Genomic DNA, 27,030 nt, shown 5'->3' with positions numbered 1-27,030 from the left:
CCATTGGCGATTGTTCAGTCATTCACTGATTGTACGTTATACTGATACTTCCAATTGATACTTCCTATCTTTGCATTGTAGCGCATTCTTTGTGCTGTATTGAACTGATAAATTTGCTAATAAACCGAGCCGAACCATTGTTACATCACGAATTAATTGACCGCAAACTACACGATCATACCTTACGTTGTCGTAGTAAAGTAGCAGTAGACGGCTCAATGCTTTCGTTGCGCACTGCTCACCTTTACCAACCCTCTTGTATGACTTAAATCGAACAAATATATATTCTCACGGATGTGCAGATCTGAAGGCTATTGTACAATATTAATTTGTCTCAACTTCTCGACGGTTCGTGTTCGGTCCTATATTTTGGCTGACTGTAGCTGACTAACATAGCACATGTAGCTGAGTGTACCCGTCAGAGGTGATCAGTAACGAAGTACTTCTACTTTTTGAAGTACTTGAAGTAGATTTTTTCCTACTCACACTACTTTTTAAGTAGTTCTGATTTTAGACTACTTCTACTTCTACTTGAGTTTTCAGTTTTGTAGTAAAAAATAAGCGTAGAATATTTACTTACTTACTTGTGAACCACCACTCCTACTTGAGTAGAAATTCCGGCGTTACTTCTACTTCTACTTGAGTAGCGACGGTGACTACTTTGACCACCTCTGGTACCCGTACAGTAGTAACTCACGATAGCAGTTCTGCGTGTTCGTGAGCGATACAACGTATTTTTTCATGTATATTTAACTAGATATTCGGTATTTGATTCAAGATTAATTAATCCGTCTTTCACACAGCTAGCAAAATGGAATGACTGATGACTTGAATTGTGACTTTGACTCGTGACTTGACTTAACTTGACTCGACTTGATTCGAGTCACCCCCAAAAACGAGTGACTTGACTTGACTCGATTCACCTTCGAAAATCGATTGACTTGATATTGGTATTCATGGTGTTTGTCGACTACTATGGTAATTTACACCAGGCCGATATTCTTCTTATTTTCCGTAACTTTTGTAAGACACCGCTGACGGGGATGGGGTGGCGAGCCTAGGTAAACCTCCAACACCTAGGTATCGGAATGCGACCTCGGTCGGACTCGAACCCGCACCCATTGGCGTTGCAGCCGCGGATTATACCACTGCGCTATCTCGCCACCGAGCCTCGAAGTTATTGACTTGATACCAATACTAATCAGTATTGGTACTAATTAGTATTTGACAAAACACTTATCACTAAGCCAGAATATTTTAACGAAGTGAAAATAATTCACAGCCAACTATAGTTATACACAATACACATACAGATGTTTTAAAACACTTTGTTTATTACATGTTTTGAACAGTGTGTCAAACAAAGGCCTTTTAAAAAAATTGTGTCTTTTTTAAGTTGTAATATTATGCCATGATTGTGAAAAACTTTTCAAAAAACATGTTGTATGATCTTATGGACAATTACCACACGATTTAGCCGACGTATATCGATATGGGATGGTTGGAACCCTCATAATAGTCGTTTCAACGGCTAGTACAGATATTTCGTCAAAGGAGTTATATTTACAATTGCCAATGCCATTCCATATGACGTCACAATTGAATATTCCTAATGTCATGGCTTGAAAGAAAACACAATAAAAACCTGTTTTGAATTAGGGCCGTGTTTTAAACATGTTTGTTTTTAATTGATTCTTGTTTTAAATGCAACCCTACATACAGAACAATGTTCACAAGTTTGGCCTATAGGCACAAGTGACAGACGGATACCATAAAAAATATCTTATAATTTCTATATTGATGATTAGTTTACTCCACATCGGTAATCTTGGTTGTCGAACAGTTGGGCGCGCTGGTCCGATGGATACTCTCTTGACGTGGGCACAAAATCCCTTTCAGGGCAGCTCTGAAGACATGATCTCTGAAGCTGTATATAACACAATTCCAAATCCCGTTAGTCACGAAGACCAACCACACGGTCGCCTCCACTCTGCGGTTATAGGATGGGTGCTTGATTACTTTCGCAATAAAATCTGGAAATTCCAACTTGCATGGCGTTTGCGTCGATTTTGGAAGAGCTGTGTATACTGCTATCGGCAGGACGCTCACAATGAAAGCAGAAGACATGATCAATATTGTTACGGCTGCCCTCTGCTGCATCCGCACTCTAGCGACTTGAACGGAATTTGTTGATAATTCGCTGATGGTTCTAGAACCTACTTTCAACGACCACATTAGAGCGATATTACTCAGTAGGGTACAGCCGAGGCCGATGCTGAAAAATGCAGCATACGCGCTTTCGTAGCCTGCCAGAACGAGAAGCGCACCCGTTGCCGAAGTTGTCTGTACTCCAGGTGTACTTGCAAAATATGTAACACCGCTAGACGAGCCGACGCTGACAATCCAAATACCTGCAACAGTGTACAGAGTCAATTTTTGGGATGTAGCTGTCGCTCGCTTCATAGGATTTAAAATTGCATGAAGGCGATCCAACGCCATCGCTGTTAAACAGCCAATGGATGCCATTGTTGTCAACAACCACAACGACAAGTAAAGATACCAAAGTGCAGAGAATGTCGCATAACGCTTCCGATCGGTCGAGTTGAATATGATAAATGGCACCAGGCATCCGTGCAGGAAGTCAGAGAACGCTATCGATAGTTTGTAGATTCCAACTGCTTTTGACCGCAATTCCTTCGTCTTCAAGAAAGTAAAAATCACCAAAAAGTTCCCGACTATTCCAAGCAGGCTAATTGTCGCGCTCATCGTCGTATATATGATCTCGTCGTAGCTGAAACTATAATGAATACGGTTTTATGTGTATTGTATATAAATATCATGAGTTTGTCGAAGATCGGCCTGTGCACTGGGATGAATTCTTTGCAAGGTGTTGAAAAGAGGTTGATTTAGGTTAGTCATGGAAAAAGTCCGCGCTTTTGCCCCGAGCCGTGTATAATTAAGGATCTGAGTCCCACTGTTTAGAACAGTGGTTCCCTATACCTTTTTCTACTTATCGCTCACTTATCAAGCTCGGCACAAATTTTCGCCTCCCAAATTTACAGATACGAAAAAGGGGACATATAACCGGGAACTATATTCACCTAACTCTGATCGCTGGTGGGTTGACTAAAATAAAAGGGTAATTTTACCGAGTAGGTACTCGGAAAACCGGTTTTTGCGTCTACCTTCCGCTGAGTTGACATTTTTTCGCGTCTTACGCAGACTATAAGCCGTCTTCACGTGCATATTTTGGCCGTGTTTATTAAATATACCTCACTAGACGTTCTAACATTTTCGCCCTCTATCGCCCCAGTCGCCCCTTTGGTATTTCGCCCCATTGTTTCTCGAAATCGCCCACTGAGGGCGATATCGCCCAATGGTTTATACTACAATCCTATCTCCGATGCTCACCATAGATATATTACAAAATGGTAAACTAATAATAATCATCTGAATATAGCTAATCCATATGTATAAATCAGGAGATGATTCAAGAGTTCCGCGTACAATAAGTATATATTTCTGCAATTTCAACGACAAATTGCATGCAATATGTCTCCCGCCAACTTTTGGTATTGCAGCGTGTAATATACTGTACGGCTTACACCGTCGCACAATGCGTTGTAGGTAACTGTACAAATGTAAAGTATAAGTTTAGAAAATGTATGCTGATATCCCACTATGTGATGCTGTTGAGTACATACATGTAACAATTGGAATAATGCTACTTTAATGTGTCAACTCACTTTTTATTTCCTCGGAAATAGCCCAAGAAGTATAACGACATGTCTCCACAATCCATCAGCGTGGAGTTCGTAGGCTCTACCCCCGACGATTCATTTGCCATTTCAATTATGTTCCGATTCTAATCAAATTATTCAATTCCTTTAAATTGTGAAGTAATTCAAACATCTGTTCCTGGATGTGATCACAAAATAGGAATGTCGGATTGCCTTATATAACAGAGGTGGGCAATTAATTTTTCCAGATGGACAAAGCAGAAAATACGTCGGTGGGCTGAGATAATAATCTAGTATAAGGGTCACCAACATTTGAGATTTCGGAAGAACTCTTAGTAAATCATTTTGAAATTCTGAAATTGATTTCAGTTAAAAAATATTGTTATTGTTGTTCGAAATAAAAGCTATTCTCCTGTGTCCGACATCTCTATACTTCACTGGCTCACACGTCGTCGGCGATATCATTCCATGCAGGAAGAATTAGCTGATTGCCTTGACGTGCGATGGCCCAGACATTGCCAAGACCGAGACGCTAACTGACTAACAAAACGACTTTGGGGCTTCCCCGCAAAATCAATTTTTACGAAGAAGTATAGTTTCCCACCAAGTACCGTGTCTAACTAACCCTAAGTTTTGACAGGTATTGCACGCAGCTCATAGTTAAAAATAGAATGAAAGCGACGATCATGATATTTTTGTTGTATCTGTATTTCTTTAACAAAATATTTTTTCTTTTTTGGTAAGTGGGTCGCCCATGTTAGAGAGCACAGCGTTAAACAGATGTTAAGTTTTAAAAACGTGGTTGATAGACTGTGTGGCCTATTTTATCTCGATATTACGAAATTTGAAAAGTGGCCCGCGACCCGTTTCGAGTTGGCGACCCCTGATCTAGCTAGCATGGGTTCACAACCGGTGGGGAATTCCACTGGTGGGGACTTTCAACGGTTTCTGGTGGTGAATAGACTAGGGTTACCATACGTCCTCCTTTAGGAGGATTTGTCCTCCTTTTCATGTTGTTGAAACTGTCCTCCGATGACGCCTAAATGTCCTCCTTTTCAAGAATTTTGGATAAATATAGGGCAAAATTGGACTGAGATACAGTAAATCAGCACTGAAGTAACGCTCCGGTGGTTATTTCGGGAGCTGAGCTGAACTAACCAACCGATAATGTGAAAGAAAAACTGTATTTCGGGAGCTGAGCCGGAAAGTCGACCTTTTTTTAGTCAACCGACCACGAAGTGGAACAAATTTACCATCAGGTCCCCATCAGTCGAGGTATTGTATAGGGATGGTGTGAACCTCTGAAAGGCTCAGGTTCGTGTGAACGCGAACCTTTTTGAAAGGTTCTGTGTGAACGCGAACGTGAACCTCATGACGTTACATGACGTCATATTGCTAATTCCAACCCTACATTTCAGTGAAGTGATATATATTAATGTACATTGTACACGATACCTAGCGACGACTCTGGCCACATAATGACACAATGCTGAAGTACCTACTGACTTATTAAGCGAGGCCAAATGTATCAACTGGAGCAATCAATGATATAATAATTCCATAAAATCCGTCGCTTTTCCAACAATTTCGACAAGGAATTGCAAGGGAATATAAGCTTACGCCTTAACGGTCTAGGCCAGACTGAGCAATGTATTCGGCGTCCGAGTGTTGCTACGTTGACGTTGCGCAGAGCGTAAAACGGGTTTCACTCAATTAACAAGTTATACAGCAGTAACCAACATCTGAATCGCACGGATTTGGTTTTTATGATACAATAAACATATGAAATCGAGATGGACCACGTACGCTTGCCAGATTTTTTTACATCAGACAACGTTATCAATTTCATTGATTGGTTGAATAACCATCATTATCGCTGACCTACATATAGCGTATTTCTCTCTTGATGTTGTGTGATTGCTGGTCAAGCTCAGAGCAGAGAGTCACCAAATATTCCAAACAGAAAGCTGGATATTTTGAGCCAACTTTTGTAACAAATCAGGTAAAATTATTGAGATTTTCAAGGCGCGTGCTCAGTTAGTGATGATTTTTATGCTTCCAGCGCCATGCATGGAGTAGCCCGCAGTTGAAATGCAATAAATTTCAACCAAAGATGTTATGAAGACGTGAAAACTGTAATATATGAAAAAGGTTCACAGTGCAGAACCTACCAAGGTTCGTTTGCGAACGTGAACCTCTAAATACCAGAGGTTCACACACAGAACGCGAAGGTGAACCTCACGTTCACACCATCCCTGGTATTGTATTCACTGTATGATATTTCGCATAATGCCGACTCAAATTATATCCAATAATAATTGTCAGATGTTACTTTTCATCTGAACAAGACACACACAATGTGCAATGCTATAAGACACAATGCGACGTAAGTAGCCTACTCGGTGCTCACCATAAACTAAAAAGACCGGTCCACGGATGACTTCAGTAAACAAATATTCAGTACTTCAAGTCTTGTTGAAGTATCGGGGTCTTCAGCCGTATCTTTCATTGCTTTTCCTAACATCGTTTGTGAGTGAAGATCACCGCGAATCACGTGCACTGATTGCATTATTTTACGAATTAGGATTCGAAACGCATGACGTAAGAGTTAAAGTACAGAGCTGGCAACAAACAAGATTTTAACTTGAATATGAAAACAGTGACTTGTAACATGAATTGTTACGGCATAATTTGATATATTGGCTCTATTACGAAGGTGGATTACTGACATGACGTTACTCCGGTTACGTAATCACTAGGATAAGTTTTTGCAACTTTTTTTACAGCTTCCTGCAGCTTCCTAAATACTGGGAAGTTTTGTAGAATGCTGTTTTAAGCTGTTTGAAGGAATCTTATAGTGCAACTTTTTTTTCATGCAACTTTTTGCAGCTTTTTTGATTTTTCATTACATTTTTTTTTCGATTTTTCATGCAATCAACTTTTTACTGGAAATATTTGGCAGTATATGTGAATAGATCGCTTGATTATGTCACTGTTTTTTGAGAATTTTGGTGAAATGCACGGTCAAATTCGACTGAAATACTGTAAATCAGCACTGAAGTAACGCTCTCCACAAATCATCGGAGTGGCATATATAGGCTTGATGATAGGTAGTGATTTGGAAAGTACTGAATACCTAACAGAATCTCATGCGAAGCGTACAAAAAAGTTCCAAGGAATGAATATAGCTTTATCTCCGATTATGGTTCAGGTCAGACCCGGGTATTGGGCGGCCCGCGAAAAGTTTCTTGGGATTTAGACTATATAATCTATTAATTAATGTTAATGTGTCGACGAAAACTATACTGTATAAACTTATCCGAATATGCGTTTACTATGAACTACAGTTTATGTATGTACCTTGATTACTAGGGCAAGTTTTTGTTGCAGTTAAATCCGTGGAAAGTTGCATTTCATTTTCACAAAAGTTGCAGTAAAATGTGCATTTATTTTTTCACAAAAGTTGCACTAAAATACCACGTTTTGGTCGGTTGACTAAAAAAAGGTCAACTTACCGTCTCAGCTCCCGAAATACCCGTTGTAAAAGGCTACAGTGAGCACTGTTGAATGCACTGAGCACGCCAGTCAACTGGCATTGAGCCGTACGCCATAAATCGAGTATAAATCAAGTTGCGACCATGAATAACCAAAAGGTATGATACCCTGATCTAAATAACTACTAACGTTCTGGAAATCAATTGTCAACGAGGAATATATATATATATTTATGGGACACGAAACTTTCCCCGCGAGTATGTAAAAATACTCCAAACGCATGTACACGCCCCTCCACGACAAATGTGCATGACATACATGCTATTTATCCAATCCCCCAAGAATTCGAAATATAAAAATCGTTTGTCGTTTCGGATGCTCCAATTTCGAGGTAACCAATATGCATCGTTTGGTTAAAATGAATACCTTGCACCGAGTCAACGAGAATGTAATCTCACGTAACAACGGATCAAGTATTCATATGTTCACCGAGACGGTAGGTTAATATTTCATAACCCCTGGAAGCAAATGTATTGAATCACAACCATTCGATATTAAAAACGAGTCTGTTTTCAACATAAAGTTTCAATTATTAATTTTTCGAAAAGGTTATATACTCCTATCTTTGAAATGATCAGTGTGCTTTTGTGGGAATAGTCTTGGGTTCAGACCATAGTGTATTTATAGACCAGGGGCCGGCAACCTTTTGTGTGCAGCGTGCCATTATGTCAAAAATGTCAATTTTTACCAGCTGGCGTGCCAAACATTCAATTTATTGATATTTAACGTTTCAAGCAAGGAAGACCACCAAAGTTTTTCTGCAGTCGGCAACGGCACCCGTTACGTCAGTGATTCTTGAGTTATTCGTCGCGAAGGGAATAGACTTTGGTCGCTACCGCACCCAACGTATCGCTTATACATATACGTAATATTTACATAATTTAGTTTCTGTCGCGCAATGATCGAACTTCTGAGTTGATTTGGTCCTTTCCAAGTAAACTGCGTTCGGTACCATGCCCAATAAGTGACAGGCCAATCAGTGTTGTTACGATAATATGGTCTGATGATAATGAGAAATATGCCCACCCTGTATCATCCAAGTCGGTTTGGTGTCACATTAAGGTTGGTCTGACGCTCGATTCCAACCAGTAGCTGCGGAGTTATTGCCGTCGAAAAATTTGGATTTGAATAAAATAGTATTTACGTTGGGCACGACTATAATAAATAATTATAGAATTGGTCACCGTAAATACTATTTAATTCATAATCCAAATTTTTTTGACGGCAATAACTCCGCTTCCACTCGTTGGAATTGAATCGAATTTGGTGACCACCGTTTCTATAAACGACCTAACACTTTCATGGGGTGAACAGAAAATTTTCAATTTTTTTGTTATTTATTTTTATATAATAAATAGAAACTTTCTTCTCTTGTAGCAGTGCGGCTACTGGTTGGAATTGAACCAAATTTGGTGTGTAGGCTTAAATTAGGTAACCTCTAACAGTTTTATGGAGTAGCCAGTGCGATTTGAGAAAAAAAAGTCATTTTTGAAGAGCCCTAGTGCCGGGGTTTGCCGACCCCTGTTATAGACTGTTATGCAACGAACAAGTTTGCCTTGGTTTGTTCAAACCAAACCAAACCAAAAGATTTGCCTTTACGAAATTATTGCAATTTTACTTGAATAAAAATCACAAATACGGTTTGTACAACGTTGCTACAAAATATAGGGCTGCATATATATTAAGCTTAATGTTTAAAAATATGGGCCTTCATTCATTTTTTACTGGGAAAATATCGTAACTACCCGTTAATTCTTTACTAGTTCTTCGCTATAATCGTCTGCGAACTTGCGAACAGGGAACTTTTTACACATCACCAGTCTTGTGGTTTCCGTACTTTAGTTATTTCTAGTGCTCCTTAGCACGGTACTCAAACTTTATTGCCTACATCCAATTAGCTCACGTGCTCAACTGCGGGTTGCGGGTTCGAGTCCGACCGAGGTCGACTCCAGATTTCCTACCTGTTGGAGGTCTAGTTAGGTTCATCCTCGCCACGTGATCCGCATAAGCGATGTCTTATCAAAAGCCTAGAAGTCGGCCGTGCTACAAGTCGGCAGCTACGGAATTAGAATGAAGAACATATTGGTCTGGTGTAAATGAACATAGTAGTCGTCTAGTCGACAAACACCATAAATACCACGAGCAAACAAATAGTCGCCAACCAAAAAATAATCAACAACAACAACAACAACAACAACAACAACAACAACAACAACTCAAAATTGAAACACACAGATGTAAGGGGTGTTGCGAGGTAGCGTGATGGTATGATCCACAGCTGCCACACCAATGAGTTGTGGTTCGAGTCCGACTGAAGTAGAGGTCGACCGATTATCGGCTTGGCCGATTATCGGCGCCGATATTTGGTACTTTCTCGAATATCGGTATCGGCCAATCTAGGCCGATATCGCGACCGATATTTTATATCTAACTACAATCTACCTTTTCTGAACTGATCTGCAATTCTGTATCATGTTTTGATTTTCGGGTTATCCCAAATTTCAACGAATGTTCACAATTAAGCAATAAGTCTTTTCGATTTCAGTTTTATCGTTTGTTGTTCACCTTTCTGTGGCATGAACAAGTGCCACCTTGCCTAATATATAATATTTTTGGCGAAATAGTTCTCTGCTCCTTCCATATTAATATCGGCCTATGATATCGGTTATCGGCCTTGTGAGCGTCGAAATATCGGTATCGGTATCGGCCTGTAAAAATCAATATCGGTCGACCTCTAGACTGAAGTCGATTCCCAGAATCCCTCCCACGTGCTGGAGGTTCATCTAGGCTCGTCCTCGCTACCCAATCCGCGTATGCGGTTTCGAAAATAGCCTAGAAGTGGGCCATGCTACAAGCCGGCAGATACGGAAGAAAAACAAAAAAATATCGGCCTGGTGTAAATGACCATTGAAGCCGAAAAAACACCATGAATACTACAAACAACAGAACAACACAAATAAGGAAATGCTGTTGGGTCGCTAACAAGTCCGGTGAAATATTCGGTCGACACCTCAAGAACGTGGTTTCTAAATTATAAAGCAGGTTATGTTTTCGTATGACACCTTTAGCGTGTGGAATGTGGATGGATATGCACTTTTTAGCTAAGAGTGTAGTATAGTTGCGAGAAGGAACGTGCATTATATTTATTAGAAGGTCCATCACTTCATATACAGATCCGCAACGAAGAAAATAAGACTTATCAATCAATGAGTATCAGCTTACACATCCTAATTGCAACTATACTGCATTTGTGATCAAATGAGTATTAATTCGTTGCAAATAGCGTGAGGCGCGAATCATTTATTTCAATTATTGATTAAATTAAACATAAAATGACTCGGGACAAGGAGTTAATTTTTGGGTAATATTAAATATTGTACTTCACAACGTAATCTGGTAAAAGTAGTCTTCAGCGTTATTGCTATTCAAGTAGAGGTAGAAATGAAGCTGTAACTTTTTAATTAATTAGACCTACTAGTACAAGTATATCATCAATTTCCAAGTCTTATCAAAACTATTTCAAGTGCACGTAGAAATTGAAAAGTCCTAGAAGTGGGCCTACTAAAGTATATAATTATCGAACGTGACTATAGTTTCATAAAGGCTATATCATCGAGTTGGGGCAGGCTAGTAGCCAATAGGATGGCTGTTTTGCGACACCGCGATTAGGTGTCATTTTCGAAAATATATTCAGTTGCTGGGCTATATCGTCCGGTTGGTCTTTTCAATTCTCTGTCGATTCCCCTGTTCGGGTTTCTGAATATATTATTAAATTGTAGGGCCTATACTGAAGTTCTGCACCTCCAATATTCTCTCCGCTTTTCATGAAAAATCATACAAGTAATGCAAACTTATCCCAGACTACTTTTACTTTCTACGTTTCAACATCTAAATATGTGATTTCACCTAATAAACCGTTAAGTAGAAGTGAAAGTATGGTATATTAAATATATAACCACTTGAGTATAAGTATAGAAAGTAAGTAGGCCTATATAAAACCTAATTGAGTAGGCCTACTCATAATTGAGCTCACTTTGAGTATATATAATATCACAATATCAGAAGGTTATTACTTGTCAGTAACGGAGTACTTCTACTTTTTAAATAAATCTATTCTATATTCTATTTTATTCAATTAACGATAGATTCAATTTTTATTAATTCAATAATTTATGAGATTCTGAATATGGCGAATCAATTGGAATTTTGATCGAGCCACTTCCGGCTTCCTGACTTCCCATTCCTACAGCAGAAGTATCTACGAACCGGTTCATGAATCATGAGCCGGAGTAGGAGCATAATGTCATTGATTTTTAATGTAGCGGGACTAGGTCCGGATTGAAAGTCGGATTTTAGCAGGATTTTTCACCGAAATATTCAATTCAATTCAATTTACTGCTAACAATTTCATCGTTTCAATACCCCACAAGACTGCGATACAATTATAGCCTTTGTAAAGACTATGGCACACTGAAAGATAGGGAAGGAAGGTGTCAGAACGACTTGGAGTACTCTTCGAAATCAGACACCCACCTGGCCTAGGACATGTAAAAACGGAAGCATGCAGACTGGATGTAAAGTAAAAGAAGACAATATAAAGGGACAGGCGAGAAAAAGAGATGACATGCGTCGGAAGGCGAGATTGATATGTCAATTCGTGGTCCGGTAAACTAGAGAACTAACTAGTATTGTTACTGATACCATGGCAATTTACAACGTAGTAAATTGCTATGCTGATACTGATATTGATTCAGTAGAAATTGTTTGTATTTCTACTTGAATGGGGACAATGACATGCTTGCTGACTGTCGGATAGCCGGCGAGATACTGGCTTGATTTTAGTAGGATTATTTCGCACTGTCAGGACTCTGACTTTCGAATTGCCAGCAGGAGCCGGATGGGTTCGGAATCCGACCATATTACAGCGAGACGTTACCCCGAGAATTCTTGCATGTTTCACCCGGACATCGATCTGTGTGAAAAATAAATATAGAGCTGTAAGTTGGCCAGGCCAGGCCTTGGTCCGTGTACTGTAATTCTCAGTCTGAGGAAGGTATCGAGTTCTGCTGCCTCGACATTGGAATTAATGTACCCTTGCTGCAAGTGATTGGTATTGATTGGAATGTTTTTTACGTGTTCTCAGATGCGATTTTGCGGTGCCGGCGTGACGAGAGTGTAAACGCATCATGGCAACTGTACAGAATCTGTATCCGTATGGACTGTTGCCAGCAGAGATTATCGAACCAAATCTGTACTGTAGCAGGGTTGGAGAAGGGATGGTTGCGTAGTAATGTCATTTCATCAGAACTAATGATCGGTTTTATCAACATGAATACAAGCAATACCAGCCACGTGAGCCACTGTATACAGCACTCAGCCCAGGCTTGCAGTCACGGGCTACCCTATGTGATAGTGTGACACGTGGCAAATGCGATAGTATACGAAATCCGCATTTACAAGTGGTTGCCACACACAGACACTGATTCCATACAACTCCCGTTGCCTGTTTCGGAAACTGCAGGGTGGGAGTTTCTATGCTCCTGTCTATATCTGTAAAACTCGATTGATGTAATATGGAATGGAGTGTAATATGAGTGAGGAATGTAATATGGAGTTATATACATACTTATACTAATGTCGTTACTGCAAAGGTTCCATTATGACTCCTACACCAAGTGTATGAGTTCATGCTATGATTTCTGTAAAACACTCATGGGAATTGGGGCCAATCAAGGGCATGTTTGATTCACTGATCTGTAAGGTCGGGTAGGATAGATAGGCTTATTTAAGCTGTTGATATAAAAATGCTAGACCTTAATACTTATGTATATTTTTAAAATAGAAATAGATCAACTTGAATCAAGCAAACATGAGTGCTACTGGACCAATGCATAATCTTGCTGGCGCCTTGCCTGTAGTAGAAAGAGAAAGCATATACCAGTGGATTAACGAACTGACGAGCCCGGAGACCAGGGAGTCGGCACTACTGGAATTGAGCAAGAAGAGAGAAACTGTCCCAGATCTTGCCCCAATGTTATGGCATTCTTTTGGAACAGTAGCCGCACTGTTGCAAGAAATTGTCAACATATATCCGTCCGTTACTCCAGCCACACTGACGGCTCATCAATCTAATCGCGTTTGCAACGCGCTTGCTTTGTTACAGTGTGTAGCTTCGCACCCAGAAACCCGTACCGCTTTTCTAACTGCGCACATCCCACTATTCTTATACCCCTTCTTGCATACAACAAGTAAAACCAGGTCGTTTGAGTATTTGCGATTGACAAGCCTTGGTGTGATTGGTGCTCTTGTTAAAACTGATGAGCAGGAGGTTATCACTTTCCTACTGACAACGGAAATCATACCGCTCTGTTTGAGAATTATGGAATCAGGGAGCGAGCTGTCCAAAACCGTAGCGACGTTTATTCTTCAAAAAATTCTTTTGGACGACACCGGTTTACAATACATCTGCCAGACTTATGAAAGATTCTCGCACGTGGCAATGATTTTAGGAAAAATGGTCATGTCTTTGTCCAAGGAACCGTCTGCTAGATTACTCAAGCACGTGGTACGTTGTTACCTACGTTTATCAGACAATGCACGCGCCAAAGAAGCGCTACGACAATGTCTTCCCGACCAATTGAAAGACGCTACGTTTCTGGCTGTTTTGAAGGATGACAACACAACTAAACGCTGGCTTACACAGCTGATCAAAAATCTCCAGGATCCGGGCATTCCTGATCAGAGAGTTACTGGGATGCCTATCCCCCAATGACTCGTTGAAAATATTGCAGGACATTAAACTTTCCTTTGTCACGTATCTTGGAGAATTATGCGAATACCGTAAGTAGTATAAAAAAGTGTTGCAACTGTTTTGTCTCGAGCCGCATGGGAAAATTTTGAAGTCAGATATATGTCAGAATTTACATTATTACGATGCCGCATACATATTTTGTGGTCGTGTGACCAATCTGATGTATGAAACAGAAAACTATAGGCACTAGGACTGTTCAAAGTAGTATTTTTTCAAATTTTACTGGCTGCTTGATGATTATGATGATAAGATTTCGCACCGTAAATACCATATTTTTCAATTAAAATTTTTATACTCTACCGACTTGCTCCATCGGGTTTGAATTGAACCGAATTTGTTATGCATCCTTTTTTAAACAAACTACCGGTACCAATTTCATGGGGTAGTCGATAAAATTCGAAAATTTTGTCCAAAAGTTTGTCTCTTAAGAGCAATGCTTTTACAATTAAGCCAAATTTAATGTGCAACGTTTTGTAGGCAACCTAATAATTTGATCAAGTAGGCTGCTGGTAGCCCGTAAAATTTTGAAAAAATTTGAACAGCCCTAATAGGCCGAATGTGTGATGTTACATGTTTTCACCTGGGCATGAATTTTGCAACACGACCGTGATATTATTATCGGGCGTATTTTCTACTTGCACCCTGCCAAATGTTTCGTCAGCATGTCGCAGAAATGTAGGCCAAATGTAATGGAAATATTTCAACACCGATTACCAGTGTCTTTCCAAATGTCTATCCAGCCAGATGGCTGTTATGGCTTCATGTCGCCACAATGTAACCGTAGCAAGTATGATATCTCGAAATAATGATAACTCTGTGGAATGAGTGACTGTCCGATTCCAGAATTTCATGTTATCTATATTGAATCTTGCAGAGATTTTGCTTGGCAGTGTTGCTGATAAGTCTCTGAATACATTTTCTTCCGAGTTGCCACAATCTGATGCAATTCCAACATCGTTATTGATGGTACTGCTTACAGTGAATGAATTGCGTGTCGGTCAATTTTTTAAAACGTTTGCCTTGACTTCTTTCTTCAGTTATGTACTTGGTGTTAATCATGTGAGGATATACAATTTCCAGTTACTGCGACTGTTATCTTGTTCCAGAAAGGTAAGTCCGAATTAACTGATTTCGAATATGGCAGATGCATTGAATACAGTGAAAAGCTGAAAAAAAAATTGATTTTATGCATTAAGTCAGGCAATCTGCTAACCAAAACACTATTATATGTATATATATATATATATATATTTCATAGCTTCATCTATATCAGTGGTTCTCAACCTTTTTTAGACACGCCCCCCTTTTTGATTGTGAAATATTGCGCGCCCCCCTTATCGTCATATCACAAAATCCAACTGGGATGCTAGCAACCCCAACAGATTGTTTGGTGATATGATCGGTTATAAATGTTGATGACGGAATAAAAAAAATATGAAATTGGGTCTAAGAGAGAAACACGCGTGCATTGGAGGTAAATCGCGCGGATCGCGAAAATTTTTTTCAGGTGACCGCTTCTTCGTGCCCCCCTTCAGATGTTTCACGCCCCCCAGGTTGAGAACCCCTGATCTATATGCATGGTTGCCATGTCGTCCTTAAGCTATGCCTCAGATTTGTCCTTATTTTGGGTTGCAACTATTTTTAGATGACTGCTATTGTTGCCTGCATAGTATCAATCGTACGTCGTCGCCTCAGCCTTTCGTGCAACAGACGCTACATTCAAGACGTCTTTCCTAAGGATATACAGCCTTTCGTGAAACACCGCACCCTATCCTATGAAGATTTCGAAAACAAAGACTTGCTCATTGTGGGCGACGTACACGGCTGCTACGACGAAGCGATGGCTTTGATGAATAAAGTTCGCGAAAAGCACGGGGAAAACTTTGTGACCATTTTTGTTGGAGATATGGTGAATAAGGGACCTAAAAATGAAGCAATGCTTGATTATATCATGACTACAAAAAACACGCACTGCATACGCGGTAACCATGAGCAGGCCGTACTACGTATAGCACTACAGAAAAGGAAGAATTTAGCCATGGATGAGCGATGGGCAAAGTCATGGGCTACGAACTTGACTGAGAAGCAATTTGCTTTTCTAGCAAATCTTCCATACTCCATATCGATTCCGGCGCTGAATGTAATAGTAGTCCATGCAGGGCTTAACCCTGGTGCTCCCCTATACTCACAAAATGACAGCGATATGGTATCCATGAGATGTCTAAAATGGGTGGGAGATGACTTTCACGGGCAAGTTCTCAAACCTACTTCAAAACAAAACGACGGTTATATGTGGGCCACTTGTTGGCGAGGTCCACAACACATTTATTTTGGACATGACGCTATCAAAAAATTGCAGACCCACAGACACTGTACTGGTTTGGACACGGGATGTCTTTACGGAGGAAAGTTAACTGCGGTTTATCTGAATGTGCCCAGAGATTTATCTGGAGCAATAGATCACTCGGCTTTGTCACGAGAATTCATATCTGTGGATGCTAACAAAGCATATGTCCCTGTGGATTAAACTAGTGTCTGTTTTATATTACTAGATGTTCTAAAGTGCAATTGTTCCATAACGTAGACGACTGTTTGCTTGATGATACAAGAAACATTCAACACTAGACAATGTTTTTGTGTCTTGGCATAGGCGCTAGACACAGGTGTGTCATGCATAACCTAGTGAATTTTTTGAGTATGCGGCATACCCTCAATTTCACTAGAAACTGCCTAAAATAGCTGGTGAATTGTGCGGGAGTAAAAAGAAGACACCACATGAACTCGATATTAAAGACATTGATTTTCACATGCTATGGAATTTAGTCTTTTGGTTTGGCATTTACATGGCTTATCAATTCTACCACATCTTGACGTTATAGCAAAGCAGTGACCAGTGCGTATTTGTCTTTACCATAAATTATTTTCATCATAGATTCAAGCACCTTATTTTCATCATGGATTCAAGCACCTAGTATTATTTTTTCAAGTAACTTTGTAATCATCACTGGCCAGCATCAGATTCTATAGCACCATCTCATAAAATCAGTAACAGAGCCGGCTGATAAAAAATTTGAAACCACTGCAAATGTATGATAACCTCCGAATTATAGAAACCTGGACTGACTTGATACTTTCATGACAGTAATTGAGCAGTGGGTAAACTGAAGGAACATTTGTTGGTGCATCTCTTGAAAGTACATGGAATCCACAGATAGAAAACTATGAAATAAATATATCTAGCAGCGACAATGTACAATGTATGGGATCAAGGGTCTTTGCCATCGTCCAGAACAATAACGTCCTCGGGTCTTTTCATCTTTTCATCAGCGATTTGCTTATCAGGCTGCTCTTTGGCGTTATCACCATCCGCGGTACCTTCCGGCCGGCCAGGCTGCTGAATGTGAAGCAGTTCGTGCCGTTTCAAATTGCATTCGTAAGCGAATTCACCGCCACACACCGCACAAAGGAACTGCTTCTTTGCGTAGTGAATTTTCAAGTGTTCTGCGAGGTGACGGTACTCTGAAAACCCTTCTCCGCACACAGTGCACGTATGCTGTCTATGGCTGGAATGAGTCTGAAGATGGTCTTTCAACTCAATAGTCGTGTCAAACCGCCTGCCACATTCCAGGCAGGGGAGTGTCCTTTTTTCGTTATGAGTTTTCAAATTGTGGTGTTTCAATGCGTAAGCGTTGGCAAACAGTTCACCACACTCGACGCAGGAATGTAAGCGTCGTGTTTTTTTACGTACGGAATAGACTTTGAACTTGGGTTTTGAACTCGAGAAGTCCTCATTATCACCAGCGTTGGAGATACTCTTCTGCACTGGTTCATCCTTGGGCGAACCAATGCTTGGCAGAATGCTGTTGTCTTGCGATCCCTTATCGCCTTCTCCGGGGTACATCAGAAAATTGGATATGCACATCTCAGCTGTTTTGAAGGCTTTTTCTACAATATCGCTTTGCATCCCAATTTCATTAGGTTAGTAGTAGATCTACATATATCTGCCAAGATGAAAACATTTTCTATTATGACACTGACATGACATGATACATAGAATCTGGTAAAGAGCACAATACCAAATTGAGAGCAGGACTGAATGATGGTGTCCAAGAGTCCTGCTTGAAAGTTTTATAACAGAATCCCGTATTTTACAGTTTTCGGAACTCTATTAATTATAAACCGTCCGTCGTAGCTCAAAGACGCAAATGTCCATGGATCAGCCGCGCTCCATTCGAGCGCATACACGCTGTCCTCGTGTTCTTCGTAGACGCCGATAACTCCGTCCTTCATCTCGCTCTTTTCAGCGACATATTCGTCATCATCGGACTTGCTCGAGTCTGAATATTCTCCGTCGGACGAAACTTCTTGGTCGTATGGCTCAGATGATATTGCCCTAGAGTTGGCGGTATCGTATAAACAGTTAGGATGTAGAAAATAAAAGGAATGTAGAAAATAAAAGGATTGAAAGTACTCAGCTGATTCAAGAAGTTATCTCAAGCATCCGAGGGTTCTTTGGTCACTACTTACTACGTTGTCATCTACTGAGCACATAGATTGATGCTTACCTTTCAAATCTACTCAATATCACAAGCATTAAAGAGAGTGATCATGTTTCGACAAACTAAATAGCCTACAGCAGGGGTGTCAAACATACGGCCCGCCAGGCAATTTCATCCGGCCCGCGAAGCAATTTTGCGTTGATTGAAAATTGTTTACATTATCCAGCACATTTGTAACAAATGTGGAGATATTTTAGAGAAAATACTACTAAGAAATAATCCCTTAATACAGAAAATGTCGAGTATGTTCATAGGCCACATTAATACCACCTGACCGCGGCGTTGTGGTTTCACACTAGTGGACACTGGGAACAAGTCAGTGACATTGACACCCAATTTCGAGACGGCAAAAAACACACAGAAGCGAAAACGCCAATGAGGAACCATTACATGTAGCATACATGGAGAATATATTGGTTACGCAAATATAATTCAACTACGGTATCTATGGTCGCACTGCTGTGTCACTTCTGACCGAATATAGGTCCCCAGAAATCCGACTAGTGATTTAATAACAATAAACCAAATTCCAACGCCCACGTTTACAGTTAAATATCGTGTATTCACCACAACGCATACGCAGAGCTAATTATAGATTACGACTAAAGAAAGGGGAGCATGGAAATATGCCATCTTATATCGTCGTTAGCCCCAATATTTTAGCGGTTCGTAACTGTATTATTTTTGCCAATTGCATTGCTCGCAAATAATAATGCTAGAATAAAACGGCCATGTTCCGTGCATTATCTTTAGATATGCTTTATATAATAAATTATCCAACTGAGAAGCAATGACATCATGATGTAATATTTTGTCGACTGGTCCGGCCCGCGAGGCAATTTGAGTTCGACACCCCTGGCCTACAGTAATCATCTCTGGATCGGAATGAAGGCATATGCATTGTTAACTTGAAAAGTGAAATGACGTACTTCATATTGTAAAGGATGACTTTGCTGTCACTTCCTCCGCTCAGTACCAGTTGGTCGTGAAACGGATTGAATCTCGCCGACCAAACCCAATGGGAATGATCGTCCACCAGCACTTGCACTGGTTCCTCGAAATTTCTGCATAAATATTTGTATGATGGTCACGTACTGGTTTGGGTAAAACAAGTAGCCAAATATATTCATAAATTCCAGCTTGAGTTAAAGTATACCACCAGATACCAAATTCTATAACAATCATGATTGCTTTTTAAATTTGCCTGCATCATGTCTATGGCTAATCCACACGAACACCAGCGATTATAAGTATTGGATATTTGTGGTTCCAAAATTTCACCCAAAAATTTCCATCCTCAGACATTTATGAACAGAAGTTGGGCGTATTCAAAGTATTATTAGCAGCAGGCTAACTAAAACCGAGAGCTTCGCACGAATTTCGAACACCGAAATCAGTGAAAATCTTGTTAATTGCTTGCTTGAATAAAATTTCATCTAGATCATAAGTAGAACTGACTTGAAAATATCACAACACCACCACCACAAATGTCTCAACAATTCTCACCTTGTGTCCCAAAAACGAACTTGACAATCATCGCCACAGGTTACCACATAGTACATCTTATTGGGATTGAAGTCAATGTCTCTAACCAATTGTCCGTGAGCGTTTTCGATGAAAAAGGCTTTCTGATTCGAACGTACATCCCATCCTAGTACACTCTGTTCTGTCGCAACGGCAAAGACTTTGCCTGAATGATGAGGGTTCCACCTGTAATCACAGACAGTTGAAGGTAGAACTTTTTTTTTCCTGCAATTCCGGTTTTACTGAAAATGCTACAGGATAACTTATCACATGAAACTAGTCGAGCTTATGTAGACATTTCCCATTCTCATACTTGATATGAACTGAAATTGATTTTGTCATTTCTTTATATTTCGGAATTTTATCCAATTTCCAAGTTTTTTCCGAATTCAGCTAAATTCTAATTCTAGTATAATTTGAAAAAAATATTTAGCTCAAATTCTAATCTAATTAGGAAAAGCTCAAAATTTTCTAGTTGTCCATTTCTGTGCTGTGCTCTATACACAATCAACTTTATATATAACAGAATGAAGATGCCTACACCCCGATTCGCAAGCAGAGGTGGTCAGTAACAAATCATTTCAACTTTTTTGGAGTTGGCTACTCAAGTAGGCATTTCCTTTTTGTAGTACTTACTCCAAAGTGGTCATATTTTGTAATGTTTCTATTCAATCAGTTTTAAAACTACCTACTTTTCAAAGTTTGGAATTTTATAAGCCACTCATCAATCAAATCTTGCTTTTTTGAAACTACTGACATAGGTAGTGATTTTCAGACATTTGTCCTCGCCCTTGGAATAGTAGTTTTCGAATATCTTTTAAATTTAAAGTAAAAATTCACGGCTTTACACCTCCGCTAACAAGAAATGAAGAATTGAAACATATTTCCTGACTTCAAATATGCCAGCTCTGCATTGATAGCAGCTGGTCAATTACTAACTTTGAAAACAAAAAATATTTTAAATATTATGCAATAACAGAAAAACTATTCATTGCTCAGCACTGACGGTGGACATATCTAGTAGCGTATGGTTATTACTTTTTCAGTACAGTATATGACAAATCATCAGTATACCAAAAGCAAGCGACGAAATAACCCATAAATCATTGTAGAGTTGATACCTACCTTCCATTTGTAATTGGGCATAGGTGCCCTTTTCTAAGAGGCAGATCATAAGAGGAAGACAACGCGGCAGACGACCTTTCCACATCGTAAAGATTCATTTTCGTATTCGACAGAACCATCAGATCATTCTCTCCTTCAATAGGTTTCCAATGTGCCATCAGTTTTGTCGCGTTATCTTCTACCTCAATTGACAAGATCTTTTCCAATTTTGCTGCTGCATTTGTATTGCTACCATCGGGTATAGTCAAATTCGGTTTCATGTTCTCGTCAAGCGATAGACGCCCGACTATGCAACTGAGAGACAATTTTGCATCATCGTAAGATTGGTAGCAACTTGTGAACAATTGAGAGTCATTATAATTTGCCGATAGGTGCCAAATCTCTCCGAAAGGATGGGAAAATACGGTCTTGTCGATGACATTATTTTCATCGTCGAATTCAATGTAATGGATTTGGTTCTCCTGTCTGAGGGATTGCGTACCGACAAGGAAGCGTGTAATGTTAGTCTCTGCCGATTGAGCACAAATACACCTTGATGGCAATTCCAGACCGTGAATGATTGGAGCTTCATCAAGATCCATGATATAGGGAAGAATAGAAGCGCTAAAACATGAAAGAGTATGTCCAATTATATTGCTCAGTGTTTTTTAACTAGTGATGTACCGGTATGTAACATTTGCAACTTTGAATCTAGCATGCTTTGAAACGCTCTTGAATAACTTTTCTAATTCCAGTAGATATTCACTAATCACCATCTATCGTTACGTACGATAATAACTAACTAGAACCCAGTTAATATCGAATTTCAGAGTCAATAGGGTCAGATCATGTCAAGTGATCCAAGCCATATCCCCCACCATCTCGAGCCGACATGAAAATTGGCATGATTACAGAGCTTTGTTTTCTGATTTCAGAAAAACAAATTTTGTGAAAATCGGTCGAGCACAACCGAAGATGTGGCCATTCAAAAATTGCAGTTTTTGTGATCGCTCAAGCGAAAAAAATGTCCGAAATTTACACATGTAATTGAAATTTGCTATATTTTGGTCAAATTGAGGTTGTTGAGGGTGAAACTTCCACACTTGGTCATTTACATCCTACTTGATACTTTGCCCCCTTCTTTGACACCTGGGGTTGCATAGTCTGACCTTTAACCCCGTGAATCTGTTAATGTCTTCAAAAATCACTCATGTGTGACGTCATATTTAATTGCAAATATCTTTTGGCTGAGAGGTGATGTCATCAAGTGTTAGGTGTCATTGGAAAGCTCTTGACAAGGACTTTCAAAATCAACAATAACTTTCCTCGCTAAAGAATCATTATATTAGAAAAATTTGTTGTAAAAAAGTGTTGAAAAAATATTTGTATTTTGAAATGTTATTACAATTTTACTTTTACAGGCTGCACGGTATTGGATTAAGACTTATGTTTGTAGTATGGATACTTGTAGTATAGGCTCTGTTTTGGAAGCTGTTTGTCACATAAAGGCCTACCGATATCAAAAGCAAAAATTAGTGTCACTGGATGATCTAAATGATGAAGAACGAGAGCTTCTGAAAATCCGGGTTGGAGCAGAATGCAACATCAATACTAGTACCGGTGCTGATCTTCTGACTACTGGTACAATTTGCACGTTTCACAAGTATAAATTTCTTGACACTTATTCTGCATCATATAAATCCTGCTGTGATGTATTTGAAGGCCACACAAGACCTATCAAAAAACAACTAGGCATCATTTCTTTGAACTGGTTTAAACGAATTAAGCACCACGACAGTAGCTTGAATATAATTCCGGGCAGGAAACTGTGCAACAATTGCAGATATAAAATGGAAAAAAAGCTTGAAGGCAATCCTGATACATCATTGAGTACTAGTGGAAGTGAGTTGGAAGAAATACAATCACAGTTTGAAGCAGATTCCTCACTATCATCTCTAAATAAGAGTCTTCATGCTGTTGGTGAATCTCCACTAAAGCTGCATGCTCTTTCTGGTAATCGGAAAATCAGATACGGCAAAAGAAAATTAGAAGAATTGAATCTCAATGTTAGAACAAAGCTTGCCACGGTTTTACATGTTGATGAGATTCAAGAATTAGTAGAGACGGGAAAAGAGGAATATGAAAATGAAGCTGCTTTTGAAAATATCATATCAGAAATGAAAGAAAAAATCAGTAGCCCTAATTCAACAAGAGCTCAAAAAATTCAAGTCTTAACAATGGCTCCAGAAAATTGGCCAAGAAAGAAAATCTCGGAAATTTTTGGAGTAAGTGAAAGGTTAGTGAGACATGCGAAAGAGCAACGAAAAGACAATGGAGTTTTTTCTTTACCACCACCACGAAAAGGGAAGATGCTTTCAGATGAAACAATTGAAACAGTTGTGAAGTTTTTTGAAAACAACGAACACAGCAGGTTGATGCCAGGGATGAAAGACCGAGTTAGCATTAAAAAGAAGGTGTATAAACAAAAACGTCTACTTTTGTGTACTCTGAAAGAATTGTATACCTTGTTTAAACAGCAAAACCCGCATGTGAAGATTGGATTCACTAAATTTTGTGAATTGAGGCCAAAATGGTGTGTTAGTGCAGGATCATCTGGAACACATGCAGTATGTGTCTGCACCATACATCAAAACGTTGTTCTTATGTTGCATGCTGCCCACATTGAAGAAACTTATAAAGATTTGCTTCAATTGTCAGTCTGCAATATTGAAAACAGAGACTGCATGCTGCAGCGTTGTTCGAACTGTCCCGGATTTGAACCAGTTCAGGAATTACTCAACTCAAAATTTGAAGATGTGGATGAACCAATTTCTTTCAAACAGTGGGTGTCAGTTGACCGAACTGATCTTATAACTCAAACCTTATCAGTAACTGAGTTTATTCAATTATTATTGAAAAGGCTTGCGAATTTAGCACCACATCATCACATTTCGCATTCACAGTCTTTATATTTGAAAAAACGTAAACAAGATATGGATCATCAAACAGCTCTTGTATTAATGGATTTTGCAGAAAATTACTCTTTCCACATTCAGGATGAAGCTCAGGGGTATCATTGGACCCACCGAAGTTGCACTGTGCACCCAGTAGTTTGCTACTACAAGTCTGCAAGCAATGAAATTTTGCATTTTAGTCTCTGTTTTCTATCCGAAGAGTTGTTGCATGATGCAGTCATGGTTTATTTGATTCAGCGTAAAACAATTCAAGTTCTCAAAGCAACAATTCCCGATTTGGACAATATTGAATATTTTAGCGATGGTTGTGCTGCGCAGTACAAAAACAGAAAATCTTTTTACAATTTGTGCAAGCACAATGATGACTTTAAAGTGGACGCCGCTTGGTCCTTTTTTGCCACCAGCCATGGTAAATCGCCATGTGATGGAGTTGGTGGCACTGTCAAAAGAGCTACAGCAATGGAAAGTCTGAGACGCCCACTGAATGATCAGGTTTTGAATGTGGAAGGAATGATGTCTTATTGCGTGCCAAATCTTCAAAAAATAAAATTTATAAATTTGCTCAAAGACGAATTGGATGCTACAAAATCTTTTCTGGAAACTCGATTTCAGCTCGCAGCCACAGTCAAAGGTACTCGAGCCTTTCATCATTTTAGGCCATTGTCATCAACAAAGCTAGGAGCAAAACGTGTCAGCCAAGATGAGCACTATGCGTTGGAAGTTGAATTGAATGAAGACTCTGAAAACCAAGAACACATCCTTCAAAGTGAAATTATTCAAAACCAATTTGTATGCGCGGTTTATGACAAAAAGTGGTACATTGGCATGGTCATAGAGTTGGATAAGCTAAACAACGATGCTTTGGTTAACTTCATGCACCGTAAAGGTCCATCTCTGTTTTTTCACTGGCCACAAAATAAAGACTGTTGTTGGACACCATTCCAGCACATTTTGTGCACAGTAGACGTTCCTTCTTTAGTCAATAGTCGGGGACAGTATGAACTGTCAAAAGAATCAAAAGTGAAAGTGGATCGAGGTTGGGAAAAATATCATAAAAGATAAATGTATCTGATGTGTGAAAAGTAATCATCGCTGCACAATATAAAAACTACAAAACCCACAGGACATTGATGTTTATTGTCATGCTTAGTGCTGATTGTCACTCAAATCTATTGTGTAGACACAAAAAATATTGTATCTCATCATTGTGTTAATTTGGAATTCTTATATGTTTATGAAGTATTTTGTGTATTCACCACAAACTGTGCAGCAAAAATTCCTTCAATATTTGAAAATCGGTTTGTTCTATAAGTACGCAATGTGAGAATTTTTCATTAAAACATGCTATTTGCAGGTTAGTTTCATTGCACTCTTACGGTGTGTAATGGTTCTTTAGCGAGGAATGTTATTTTTGATTTTGAAAGTCCTTGCCAAGAGCTTTCCAATGACACCTTATACTTGATGACACCACGTCTTAGCCAAAAGATATTTGCAATTAAAAATGGCGTCACACATGAGTGATTTTTGAAGACATTAACAGATTCGCGGGGTTAAAGGTCAGACAATGCAACCCCAGGTGTCAAAGAAGGGGGCAAAGTATCAAGTAGGATGTAAATGAACAAGTGTGAAAGTGTCACTCTCAACAACCCTAATTTGACCAAAATATAGCAGATTTCAATTACATGTGTAAATTTCTGACATTTTTTCCGCTTGAGCGATCACAAAAACAGCAATTTTTGAACGGCCACATCTTCAGTATTACTTGACCGATTTTCATAAAATTTGTTTTTCTGAATTCAGAAAGAAAAGTTTTCTAAGCATACCAATTTCCATGATAATCTGAGATGGTGGGGGCATAAATTGAAATTTTTCTGGATCACTTGACATGATCTGACCCAATAGCGATATAGCTGATATTCAAAAGATACAGTATGGCATCCAGCTTAAAAGGCATTTCAAAAACTTCAGAATCGCTTTTTACAGATTTGCAGCAATGCTATACTGGACTGAAATACATCAATATTCTCAGTGAAGGAGTTGCAGATTATAGTTCTCACCCTATACCATGCTGTGATGTCACGGAAATTGCCAATATTCATTCACTTTTTAGTTCTTATGTCTGATACAAAATAGTTCTTTCAATCAAAGCGACTTGACATTATCAGTGAACCGATAATCCATCAGGCTCTAGCCTACTAATGACGATACAGTTACGTGCAGTGCCCTGCTGTCATTACAATAGATAGTCATGTATCGAATGATTAGAAAAGACATATGTATTTTATCGCTGCAACATTTATATTGGGTTGCACTTGCACTGTTCGAGCTCAATAGCCTACTAAACCAAGGTGACTTCGAATGTTAGAGTTGAACTACGAATATACGGTATAGATGAAATAATACGAATTCACGATTGCCAGCACAAAGCCATAAAATCACCTGATTTTATATCAGAAATCCAAGAAAATTCTATGTCTTTTCAGCAATCAGTCGCACTTTTTGCAGCGTGTGTGCAGGGAGTGTACGGCAATTTATTACCAAGATATCCGATGATCTGTTTCCTTTCAAACAATCCTGGCATGCCAGGTTGAAGACCGTTTTGTCGTCGTTTCAGTTTTACAGCGGCCCAAAATTTCTTGCACTCATTGAAGTTATGAAACGCGGCCCCGCATTTATCTTTATCGTATCCTCCGCGAGCAAGACACTGGAACGAGTGGTCGGACTCGGCAATGCAGGGATTGATATCTTCGTTATTATGCAAC

The 27,030-nt window shown here is 39.4% G+C and overlaps 5 protein-coding genes across 5 annotated transcripts in view; 2 read left to right on the top strand and 3 right to left on the bottom strand.

The window, feature by feature from the left end:
- LOC145440486 (uncharacterized) overlaps positions 1-27,030 on the bottom strand; it is a 243,284-nt gene that overhangs the window by 207,284 nt on the left and 8,970 nt on the right. The window lies entirely within an intron of this gene.
- LOC145440492 (uncharacterized) lies at positions 1,323-6,485 on the bottom strand. The gene is made up of 3 exons (XM_080318111.1): positions 6,151-6,485; positions 3,747-3,885; positions 1,323-2,797 (listed from the first exon to the last, which is right to left on the bottom strand). Exons 2-3 carry the CDS (start codon positions 3,845-3,847, stop codon positions 1,810-1,812), a joined length of 1,089 nt encoding a protein of 362 aa, XP_080174237.1. The 5' UTR covers positions 3,848-3,885; positions 6,151-6,485; the 3' UTR covers positions 1,323-1,809.
- On the top strand, positions 12,571-14,394 carry LOC145440499 (CCR4-NOT transcription complex subunit 9-like). The gene has a single exon (XM_080318120.1). The coding sequence runs from the start codon at positions 13,165-13,167 to the stop codon at positions 14,065-14,067; it is 903 nt and encodes a 300-aa protein (XP_080174246.1). The 5' UTR covers positions 12,571-13,164; the 3' UTR covers positions 14,068-14,394.
- LOC145441864 (bis(5'-nucleosyl)-tetraphosphatase PrpE [asymmetrical]-like) lies at positions 14,587-16,685 on the top strand. Its single transcript, XM_080319812.1, has 2 exons — positions 14,587-15,216; positions 15,752-16,685. Exons 1-2 carry the CDS (start codon positions 14,956-14,958, stop codon positions 16,631-16,633), a joined length of 1,143 nt encoding a protein of 380 aa, XP_080175938.1. The 5' UTR covers positions 14,587-14,955; the 3' UTR covers positions 16,634-16,685.
- On the bottom strand, positions 18,107-26,849 carry LOC145441863 (EARP-interacting protein homolog). The gene is made up of 5 exons (XM_080319811.1): positions 26,708-26,849; positions 21,315-21,917; positions 20,172-20,375; positions 19,595-19,729; positions 18,107-18,499 (listed from the first exon to the last, which is right to left on the bottom strand). Exons 2-5 carry the CDS (start codon positions 21,893-21,895, stop codon positions 18,235-18,237), a joined length of 1,185 nt encoding a protein of 394 aa, XP_080175937.1. The 5' UTR covers positions 21,896-21,917; positions 26,708-26,849; the 3' UTR covers positions 18,107-18,234.

The sequence above is a fragment of the Botryllus schlosseri genome, chromosome 6 (assembly GCF_051294905.1).
Source record: "Botryllus schlosseri isolate E-star chromosome 6, Bs_hap1, whole genome shotgun sequence".
NCBI lineage: Eukaryota > Metazoa > Chordata > Ascidiacea > Stolidobranchia > Styelidae > Botryllus > Botryllus schlosseri.
This window is presented reverse-complemented; position numbering and strand designations above follow the sequence as displayed.

Excerpts from the sequence above, each read along its gene's own strand:
- LOC145440492 (XM_080318111.1), bottom strand. The coding sequence starts at position 3,847 with ATGGCAAATGAATCGTCGGGGGTAGAGCCTACGAACTCCACGCTGATG. Across the intron at positions 2,798-3,746 it reads TATTTCCGAGGAAATAAAAA|TTTCAGCTACGACGAGATCA; the intron begins GTGAGTTGACAC and ends TATTCATTATAG.
- LOC145440499 (XM_080318120.1), top strand. The coding sequence starts at position 13,165 with ATGAGTGCTACTGGACCAATGCATAATCTTGCTGGCGCCTTGCCTGTA.
- LOC145441864 (XM_080319812.1), top strand. The coding sequence starts at position 14,956 with ATGTTATCTATATTGAATCTTGCAGAGATTTTGCTTGGCAGTGTTGCT. Across the intron at positions 15,217-15,751 it reads TGTTATCTTGTTCCAGAAAG|ATGACTGCTATTGTTGCCTG; the intron begins GTAAGTCCGAAT and ends AACTATTTTTAG.
- LOC145441863 (XM_080319811.1), bottom strand. The coding sequence starts at position 21,895 with ATGGATCTTGATGAAGCTCCAATCATTCACGGTCTGGAATTGCCATCA. Across the intron at positions 20,376-21,314 it reads TGCCCAATTACAAATGGAAG|GTGGAACCCTCATCATTCAG; the intron begins GTAGGTATCAAC and ends CTGTGATTACAG. Across the intron at positions 18,500-19,594 it reads GTCATCCTTTACAATATGAA|GGCAATATCATCTGAGCCAT; the intron begins GTACGTCATTTC and ends CGCCAACTCTAG.